This window comes from Malaclemys terrapin, chromosome 2, assembly GCF_027887155.1.
Source record: "Malaclemys terrapin pileata isolate rMalTer1 chromosome 2, rMalTer1.hap1, whole genome shotgun sequence".
NCBI lineage: Eukaryota > Metazoa > Chordata > Testudines > Emydidae > Malaclemys > Malaclemys terrapin.
In genome coordinates this window covers 37,346,116-37,357,183 of record NC_071506.1, presented here as the reverse complement: position 1 = coordinate 37,357,183, position 11,068 = coordinate 37,346,116, and the positions used below count along the sequence as shown (strand labels likewise).

The 11,068-nt window shown below is 44.3% G+C and overlaps 1 protein-coding gene across 4 annotated transcripts in view; it reads left to right on the top strand.

The window, feature by feature from the left end:
- The first annotated feature begins 4,424 nt into the window (after positions 1–4,424).
- The window catches only part of GRHL2 (grainyhead like transcription factor 2), a 114,663-nt gene continuing 108,019 nt past the window's right edge, over positions 4,425–11,068 (top strand). For all 4 annotated transcript variants that reach the window (XM_054018247.1, XM_054018245.1, XM_054018244.1 and 1 more), the window contains exon 1: positions 4,425–4,854. In XM_054018247.1, coding sequence (XP_053874222.1) covers positions 4,835–4,854 — 20 coding nt within the window. In that variant the 5' untranslated portion in view covers positions 4,425–4,834. The remainder of the gene's footprint in view (positions 4,855–11,068) is intronic.

Genomic DNA, 11,068 nt, shown 5'->3' with positions numbered 1-11,068 from the left:
TCTTGGGAACTGACTTCCAACATTTAAAAAAAAAAAAAACAAGAAGTAAATGATGTGTTGGGGAGGAAAGGGGGAAAAGAAAGTGTTATGTGTCTTGTTAAAAGAAAATCACCTGAGCTTGCTGGAACTCTCAGGGGGCAAACTGTGGGCCAGATCTTCAGCTTGTATAAACTGGCAGAGCTCCACTGAAGTCTGTTGGGGATCAGGTCCTACATATATTTAGAATAAAATAAAGAAATTGAACAAAACAATCAAATAAGGTTTCAGCAGGGATGAGTTTGATACAGAAGATGACTACCAAGGAGAGCCTATAGAAGGGCTTAACATTAAGGGCTATATGCTACAAAATTAGTAGGTAGGCAACTTATTGTAAGTGCACGCAGTCTGGATCAACAACTGACAATGACATAGCAGTAGAAAAGTGAAAATAGAGGGTAATCCTTTCAAACTAAGAGAATCGGTTGTCAAACATCTGCTGTCTCACTGAACTTCTTTATAGCATTGTTTTTATATAAATATAAACTTTTAACAACCTTTATCTCACAGACTTCTTTTAGTAGTTTTCAGAAAACCATTTTAGGTACTTACCCCAATTAAACCCTAGTTAAACCTTATTTGCATTTCCTATTTTCTCTGCCCAGTGCTGGCAAGTCCAAACAATGCTAGTTAGCTGTAACGGAGAAAATAATGCAAACATGAGGTAAGTTCTTAGTTGAATTCTACGCTGGTTCTTTATAGGAGTAATGCCATAGTAAAACTAGTGGCTGCTATGCAAACAAGCAAGCCAAAGCAAAGTATGAAAAACAGTGGTTGACTGGAACAGTAAATAAAACTGTTGTTTTAATTGTTCTTGTAAGCTCCAAAGATAAGCCATAGATTTTAAAATATATGCCACATGGCCATTGCGTTTTAGCTCACTCACTGTTTAGACTACAAGAGAGGATGATTGCTCTGGTCAGAAGATATTGTTAGCTGATTTTGCAACTGACTCAATGACACACAAACAAATATGGAGATTTTGTAGATCACGACGAATGAGCAGCAGGTTGGACCAGACAGGACTTGTTTGACTTGCTCAACTAGAGCTTGACTCCTACACTTTAAGATGTATTTCAGTCTGCTAGATGTAGCAGAAAAACTCCATCCAACCAAAGAAATCCCCACCAAATATAGTAGGATGATTTCCAGGATCTATTTTCCTTCTCCCACACCTCCAGGCTGGGGAATAAGGATATCACTAGACATCTCCAGTATCCACAAAACAGAAAGGGATACTACCCTATAATTTTCTACTCTTGTCCCTAGTTTTGACCTTGGACCACTTTCTTTGCAGTTGAAAGCTTATTCAGTCTCCAGGTTAGTTCGTTCTAAGGCAGGGGTGGCCAACCTGTGGCTCCGGAGATGCATGAGCTCTTCATAAGTTACCATAATATGCGGCTCCTTGCATAGGCACTGACTCCCCGGCTGGAGCTATAGATGCTAACTTTCCAATGTGCCGGGGACTTCTCAGTGCTCAACCCCCAGGCCCTGCACCCACTCCACTGCATCCCCCGAGCCTGCCAAGCCCTCACTCTCCCCTCTCCCCACTAGAGCCTGCTGTGCACCGGGCGGCAGGCACTGATTGGTGAGGCTACCGGCAGGCAGGAGTTACTGGAGGTTCGAGTGAGGAGAGCTGATGGGGGGCTGCTGACATATTAGTGTGGCTCTTTGGCAATGTACATTGGTAAATTCTGGCTCCTTCTCAGGCTCAGGTTAGCCGCCCCTGTTCTAAGGGAATCTCCTGAGATCAGACTGCCAAAAACAGTTTTGTGTTGTGATCTGTGTACTAGGACAACAAACTTAAGTTCAGATTACAAATTGGGTTTGATCCAGAATTGTGGATGTGATGAGAATGTTTTTCTTATAAAGTCACCCAACCTTCCATGTCAACACTCCTACCTCATTACAGGTGGGATTTTCAAAAGTACTGATCAATGGCCTTACTCTAATTTTATAGACTTCATTAGGAAAATGAAAAATCACATACCAAATGTTATCGTACTGTTAAAAATAAAGGGAAAGAAAGGATTAGACCCGATATGGGAACCATCTATTTGCCTTACTCATACAAACAGTCCTTTTTGGCCCAATAGTTTCTTTCAAGATAACTAAAACATAAGGATTTGGGATGAAATCCTTACCCTATTGAACTTAATGGGAGTGTTCACACTGACTTCAATAGAGCCAGCATTTCACCATTTATTTTTCCAAAAAAAGCTACTGAAGGATTGTACCCTTAGGCCCTCAAGTGGTTTTAAGGTGGCACCATAATTCCTTATTAGAAATGAGCAAATAATTTCTAGTGAGTAATTTATTGAATGAATTGGCTCTTTTCTGTTCAAATTTTGACTTTCTCAGATTTGTTACACACAACTACTCATAGAATCATTTTTATGAATAATTCTTGATCTATAGATTGTTTGAGCAGTTTATTGCCAGCATTTGTTATTCAAAATTCAAGCTGTTACTTAGTTTTGACTGTACATGCAGGTTCCAAGGTATTATTTTTGTCCCCTAATAATTAGGCCCAGTCTATATTCAAAGCTCTACTGGTGTAGCTAAAATAATTTTAAAATCAATTTAGCTAAACCAATGCAAACTTTTAGCGGACACTCTTAAATCAATTTAAATCTGGTTTATATTGATTTGAGCTTAATTGGCTAGTAACTTTGAATATAGACTCAGGTTTATGCAAATATTTATGCGCCTGATTCTGATCTCATGCTGATTTTTACATGATTGAAATCCCATTTAATTAAAGAGAGCTAAGCCTTATTTAAACTGGGGTGGCAGGAGAATAAAACTCCACAAGTTCAAAATTTTATATATTTGAACATTATAATATTTACTAAAAAATGTACTGTTTCAGTGAATGTTCCTACCAGTGAACACCTTTATGAACTAAAAAGGCATGTGAGCAGAGCTGAAATTGAAATACCAACCTCTTAGGTGCCTTATGAATAGCTGTTCATCGAGGCAACTACCTTTTACTTGATTAATTCATTAATCCTGCTGTGAAACAGGACAACTAAGTAAATATTATCCTTGTGAAAAAGTATATCATATAATGGATTTATACACTATTTAGGATATAAAATATTATTTATAAAGCACAGCAAGCTTTTGTCTCTAAGCTTTTCTAGCTCTTACTTTTCCTAGGACTTCTGTGCTTACAACCTATATCTTGCCAGATGTTCCACACCATTTGCTACCAGTTGCTCTTAAATTCTGATGGTTGGTGTCATTTTCCGGCATCATGTATCTGTCTTCACTATGAAATGTTTTCTTCACTGACAAATCCACCAATTTAAAATTCAGTTCATTACAGCCTCATGAAGTATCTATTTTAAGCCTGAAGAATTGAGTGTCTGTCTAATTCCTATTTCTGTGGAGTTACAGGGCAAATGTTGATGCTTCTCTGGAGAACTTCAAATGACAACAACAAAATGAAACACTGAAACGGCCAATAGATGTTAGTGTGATACTGACAGGGCTAAGGAATTGCAAGAATGGGTGGGTAGGGGGTGCAGGTTACTAGTTGACAGGTTTTGGTTGGGTAAAATCCTAAGGCATATACATTAATTTTCCCTACCATGTACTTAATGCCAAAACCAAAGCTGGACGATGCTGTTTAACTGAGCAGAACTCTCACAAGTGCCCTTTTATAGTCCTGATCGGGACTGTAAATCTTGTATGGGTAAAACTGGTACAATGCAATTATGTAATAGATACATTTGTCTCTAAGTATCAGGGGGTAGCCGTGTTAGTCTGTATCTACAAAAACAACAAAGAGTCTGGTGGCACCTTAAAGACTAACAGATTTATTTGGGCATAAGCTTTCGTGAGTAAAAACCTCACTTCTTCGGATGCATCATGCATCCGAAGAAGTGAGGTTTTTACTCACGAAAGCTTATGCCCAAATAAATCTGTTAGTCTTTAAGGTGCCACCAGACTCTTTGTTGTATTTGTCTCTAAGGTAGCTGTAGACTAGTTACATATTTCTGCCAACCATCCCTCTTTACGAGACAATAAATGTTCTTGTTTGTTGTTCTCAGCCATACCCCATTGGCCATCCAGGACTCTTGATATCCCTGAATTCAATAGCGTTGGCCTTTTCCCCTACTCGGCTGCCATTTCAGCTGTCTGCGGGTGGGGGTGGGGCCGATTGTTAAACAGCCCTAAGGAAAAAGTTGCGTGGAGGGCAGAGAGCGCTGATGGGGCCTCGCTCGGGCCTGTGGGCTCCTGGACCATCAGGTCTCCCCCCAGCTCAGCTCAGCTGCCTGCAGCCAGCCCCGGGCAGCTCTGTTTTCAGCTCTCCCCAGCTAGCTCCGTGCTGCCTTGCTCCGCAGCGAGTTGCCTGCAGTTAAGCAGGGGCCTTACCTGAGCGCGCCTCTTCCAATGGCAGCTCACCTGAGAGCCACCTCCATCCAATCAGCTCGCAGTTCGTCCCTCTGCCTTGTATCCTTGAGTGAAAGAATCCAGCTCCTCTCGAGAAAGTTACCTGTGGGCGCCTAGGTCTGCTGCTTTCCGCTCTGTGCCTCCCACTGCCCCAGCACCACGGGAGAGAGCCCAGCACCCAGCCTCTGCCCACATGTGAGGGGGGAGGGGGCTCTACCTGTCCTACCTCTGGGGCTGGCGGAGGGGGGGGGAGAGGGAGGAAAGCAGAATTACTAGTAGCTCTGGTTCTCCCGTCCCGGGCGCTCACACACACCTTCACCTGCACAGACTTGAAAGTCCAGTTTCACCAGAGAGACTGAGGCAGCAGGAAAAGGGGAGAGAGTTCATTGGATCAAACATGTCACAAGAGACGGACAAGTAAGTGATCACAGACATCCTGCTGCTCCTGCCGCTTTGGGCTGATCAGACCAACTGGTTTGTTGTGTTTTGTTGGTGGTGGCTCTGGACCTGCTGGGATTACGATTCTGCCTCGATAAAAGGCACTAGACTGAGGAGGTCGAATAAATCCCAGGGCTGCTGAGCACAAAGCTGCAGCTTAACGTTTCTCCTCTCGCTCTTTTTTATTCGTGTTCCCTTTTCGCTGAGCTTTCTTCCGTGTGGGGGGCGCTTTCTTTTCGCCCTGGAGCAGAGCAGCTCCTTCCACTGGCCTCAGGCCCGGGCCGAAAAGTGGCTCTTGGCTTTTGTGTGAATGCAACAAAGAGCTTTTATATTGGATCACAAACGGCCATCTTCTTCCCCCTTCTCCTTGCACTGGTGCGTGTGGCAGAGAGCAGGAGGGGGAGCTCTGAAATCTCTCCGGGGGAGTGTCTGGGGGGAGACCCCACTCCAACTCCTGGCTCGGGACGTTGTGAGGCAGGGGGGTGTTTGAAAAGTGGCTTTTGTGGGATTTTGTTTCCTCCCAACGGGAGTCAGGGGGCCCAGGCACAGTCTTGTCGGCAGTCTTGTCTGACCGTTGTTCTCTGGGCTGCTTGTCACTTTTAATTACTACCTGCATAGATCTATTTTTCAGTCTCTAGAATCTGAAATTGTTTTTAACCAGGACGTCTTTGCAGCGCCTAGGCCTCTTGCACCAGCCTGCGTGCGATCCCAGGGGTAACAAAATAACTTTTACAGCCAATTGCCCCAAGAAGCGCCACAATTATTATTATTTTTAAACAGTGCGGAATTAAAACAAACCTGCCCACATATATTTAACGCAAGGACACTTAGACCCCCCGGTGACAGACACTTTAGCATGCCCTGGTTCTTGTTAAACGTGAAAACAAATCCCAAAGGACGAACTTTGAAAAAGTTTCATCGAACTTGTTACGCGTGAGTTTCGAAGGCCACGAGACGGCAGCGTGTGTGCTGGGGGGCTGGTGTGTACACGGGTGTAGAGTACCTGCCTGGGCTGCAGCCTCCGCTCGCCCGAGCCCTGCCTCCCCCCAGTGTGCGGGGCAGGGGGCTGCATCTCTCGGGGAGATGGTTTTTCCCTCGGGATTATATTACTCCTTTCAGCGGCGTGAAAGCCCGCTGGCTCCTTGTAGCTTTGTCCGGTGACTTCAGCTCAGGCAGCAGCCGCCGGCCCTGCAGAGCCCGCCGACGCAGGGAAAGGGGCGAGGCGACTACAGGAGGCTGGGGCTGGGGAACCGATCCTGCTCTGGCCAGAATGTACCTTCTCCTTCCGGGCATGTGCAGCGCAATGTGCGTCGCGCTGGGAAAGTCACGTCTCGCTGAAGTGGCGGCCTTTCCCCTGCCCAGCCAGCGCGGCTGGGGCAGGCTCGGGGGCGGGTTGGGAGCTGAATGGAGGAATCCGGAGGAGAGATGTTTGGGGATGGGGAGGGATACACACGGGGGGCCGGGGACCCAAAGGAGGGAGGGCGCAGGAATGGAGGAACCTAGGCCATGAGGAGAGCAGCTGGAAAGGGGCACCAGGGGAAGGGTGGGTGGGTGAGCAGGGGTAGGACTAGTGATAAGGGGGGGTGGCACCCACGTTGTGCGGATGACGGGAGAGAATGAGCCAGGAGGAGGGTGTGTGGCTGGAGCGATGCCAGGCCAGTGGGAGGTGTGTGTGGGGGGGTGTCCGATATCGGGCCCCTGGGGGGCGGAGGTGGAATTTACAATGTGAGGACACCACGGACAAGGCTTGTCAGTGTGGACAGAGGGAGGGACAGATTTGAGAGGCGTTGAACTGGAAAAACCCACAGGACTCGGCGACAGGCTGCCTGACTGTGTGGGGTGGAAGAGGAGACTAGCAGGGCTGGTGGCTTAGACAGAGCGGGGGAAGAAGGGACGGTTTAGAGGGGAGAGGTGACAAATTTAGTCTTGGCCACTTCGATCATCACCTGGCAGGAGGATCCTGGAACGGTAGATGGTGAGGCGCCATTAGAGAAGGAGAGGGATTGTAGTGGAGATCGAGATTTGGGAGTCACCAGAGCACAGATGGGAACTGAAGCCAAGGGAGCAGATGAGGTCAGTAGTGTAAGTTAAGGGATAAGTATAGAGAGAGGCAAGGACAGAGCCCTGAGCGATGCTGGTGTTGAGGAGGAGCAGTTGAAAGAGAAAAGATAGAGTTGGGTGGGGGACCAGATGACTACAGTGTTCCGAAAGCTCAGGAACAAGAGGGCGTGAACGACTCTGTTAAAAACAATGGGTATGTTAAGGAAGATGAGAAGGGAGAAGAGGCTGTTATGCTTGACAAAGAGAATGATCTTAGTGATAGTGATTTCATTGGAGTAGAGGGGCAGAGCCAGGTTTCAGTGGATCCAGGAGAAAATTGGAGTGGGGAAGCCAGGTGAGGTGAGGGACAAGTCTGCCTGCTCCACAAGCTCCGAGGCAAAGGAAAGGAAGATAGTGGAGTAGGTGCAGAAGTGTGCACTTGTCATTACTGTTGCCTGCTAACCACACTGTGGGGGACACCGGAGGGATAAAGAAGTTGCAGGGGCCATGTACCTCTCAGACATCAACATCTGCCCTCTGCAAGTGTGCCTCTGAAAGATCCTGGGGCAAGGGAAGGGAGGATTTGAAGAGGAAATAAAATGTGGGAAAACGTCACTGGTCTTTGTAGACATAGGTGTGTGAAGCAAGAAGGAAAAGTAAAGTTATTTATCGAGGATAATGGCAGGGTTGAATAAAGAATTGTGTGTGTGTGTGTGTGTGTGTGTGTGTGTGTGTGTGTGTGTGTGTGTGTAGGAAGTCTGTTAATTTTGTTTTAATATGTTCAGTATATAATTGTATCTAATTAAAACCTAACCTGCAGCATTATCTCCAGGTGGCATCTCCCTTTACTTTATACATCTATATCTTATATCTATATCTATCTATATCTCTATATATGTCTCCCAGGGGCAAAACAAGATAGAGATGTTCATTATTATGATGTCAATTAATTCCTGTCAGTTTAATTGGATATTTTTTTGGTTATGTGATATTAATATGTTGGGATAAGCTACCTATGAAAAGATGCACTATTTATTCTTCTGTGTAGCAGGGGTGAGGAAGGTTGGTGGAAGTTAAATCCTAGTGAGGAAAATAGAAAGGAGCATAAACTCTGGCAAATGAAGAATAAAAATATAATTAGGAAGGCCAAAAAAGAATTTGAAGAACAGCTAGCCAAAGACTCAAAAAGTAATAGTAACATTTTTTTTAAGTACATCAGAAGCAGGAAGCCTGCTAAACAACCAATGGGGCCCCTGGACGATGGAGATGCTAAAGGAGCACTTAAGGACGATAAGGCCATTGCAGAGAAACTAAATGAATTCTTTGCATCAGTCTTCACAGTTGAGGATGTGAGGGAGATTCCCAAACCTGAGCCATTCTTTTTAGGTGACAAATTTGAGGCCTGGTCTACACTGGGGGGGGGGGGGGGGGGGATCGATCTAAGTTATGCAATGTACTTAGAACTACTTACCGCGGTTTCTTCACTGCGGTAGGTTGACTGCTGATGCTCCCCTGTCGACTCCGCCTACACTTCTCGCTCCAGTGGAGTACCGGAGTTGATGGGAGAGTGCTCAGCCGTTGATTTATCGCATATTCACTAGACACAATAAATCGCCCCCCACTGGATCAATTGCTACAGAGGTAAGTGTAGACATGCCCTGAGGAACTGTCCCAGATTGAGGTATCATTAGAGGAGGTTTTGAAACAAATTGATAAACTAAACAGCAATAAGTCACCAGGACTCGATGGTATTCACCCAAGAGTTCTGAAGGAACTCAAATGTAAAATTGCAGGACTACTAACTGTAGTCTGTAACCTATCATTTAAATCAGCTTCTGTACCAAATGACTGGAGGATAGCTAACGTGACTCCAATTTTTGAAAAGGGCTCCAGAGGTGACTCCAGCAATTACAGGCCAGTAAGCCTGACTTCAGTACCGGGCAAACTGGTTGCAACTATAGTCAAGAACAAAATTGTCCAACATATAGATGAACATAATTTGTTGGGGAATAGTCAACATGTTTTTTGTAAAGGGAAATCATGCCTCACCAATCTACTAGAATTCTTTGAGGGGGTCAACAAGCACGTGGACAAGGGAGAACTAGTGGATATAGTGTATTTAGATTTTCAGAAAGCCTTTGACAAGGACCCTCATCAAAGGCAATTAAGCAAAGTAAGCAGTCATGGGATAAGAGGGAAGATCCTCTCATGGTAACTGGTTAAAAGATAGGAAACAAAAGGTAGCAATAAATGGTTAGTTTTCAGAATGGAGAGAGGTAAATAGTGGTGTCCCACATGGGTCTGTACTGGGCCCAGTCCTATTCAACATATTCATAAATGATCTGGAAAAAGGGGTAAACAGTGAGGTGGCAAAATTTGCAGATGATACAAAACTATTCAAGATAGTTAAGTTCCAGGCAGATTGTGAAGAGCTACAAAAGGATTTCTCAAAACTGGGTGACTAGGCAACAAAATGGCAGATGAAATTCAGTGTTGATAAATGCAAAGTAATGTACATTGGAAAACATAATCCCAACTATATGTATAAATGATGGGGTCCAAATTAGCTGTTAACATTCAAGAAAGAGATCTTGGAGTTATAGTTCTCTGAAAACATCCACTCAATGTGCAGTGGCAGTCAAAAAAGCAAACAGAATGTTGGGAATTATTAAGAAAGGGATAGATAATAAGATAGAAAATATCATATTGCCTGTATATAAATCGATGGTACGCTCACATTCTGAATACTGTGTGCAGATGTGGTTGCCCCATCTCAAAAAAGATATATTGGAATTGGAAAAGGTTTAGAAAAGGGCAATAAAAATTATTAGGGGTATGGAGCAATTGCCATATGAGGAGAGATTAATAAGAATGGGACTTTTCAGCTTGGAAAAAAGACGTCCAAGGGGGGATCTGATAGAGTTCTATAAAATCATGACTTGTGTGGCGAAAGTAAATAAGGAGGTGTTATTTACTCCTGCTCATAACACAAGAACTAGGTGTCACCAAATGAAATTAATAGGCAGCAGGTTTAAAACAAACAAAAGTCAGTATTTTTTCACACCACGCAGTCAACCTGTGGAACTCCTTGCCAGAGGATGTTGTGACAGCCAAGACTATAACAGGGTTCAAAAAATAACTAGATAAGTTCATGGAGGATAGATCCATGAATGGCTATTAGCCAGGATGGGCAGGGATGGTGTCCCTAGCCTCTGTTTGCCAGACACTGGGAATGGGCGACAGAGGATGGATCACTTGATGATTACCTGTTCTGTTCATTCCCTCTTGGGCTCCTGGCATTGGCCACTGTCAGAGGACAGGATACTGGGCTAGATGGATGTGACGTTGTGCAGTCTATATGGTTTTATAAAAATATAATAAGTGAATATAATGTAACTGGAATAGTTTTATAAAAATATGATAAGTGAATATAATGTAACTGGAATATGCTTCATGCAAAAGGTCTCTTGTAAGGTATCATTACAAAGCTTATAATCTACTGAGTGTGATCATCCCATTTGTATAAATGTACCATTCTTGTATCTAAAACTAGAAATATGAAATATAACTCTGAGGACCTATTGTAATTATGTAAAGTGTGGGCCATTAATGATGGTTTGGAATCTTGATGACTCCCATTAACCAGGACCATTGTCTGCAGATGGCTGTGTTTACCTGTTAGTCTTCCTGTATATGTGTGTGCTGGCAAGTGGGCAATGAAGTCTTGCAGTGACATGTGATCATGTCACCTGAACTGGAATCCATCTTTAACCTGGTGCTTTTCCAGGTGGGGGGAGGGGTGGGAACCCAGAGGGACAAAGGGTTCCCGCCTTATGCAAAAGATATATAAAGGGGTGGAAGAGAACAGAGGGGGGAGAGGAGCCATCATGAAGAATCCCCTAGCTATCACCTGAGCTGCAACAAGAGCTGTACCAGGGGAAAGAATTGTGCCCAGGCCTGGAAGGTGTCCAGTCTGAGAAAAAACTTACTGAAGCATCTCTGAGGGTGAGATTATATGTATTCAGTTTGATTAGGCATAGATTTGCGCATTTTATTTTATTTTGCTTGGTGACTTACTTTGTTCTGTCTGTTACTACTAGGAACCACTTAAATCCTACTGTCTGTATTTAATAAAATCACTTTTTATTTAGTA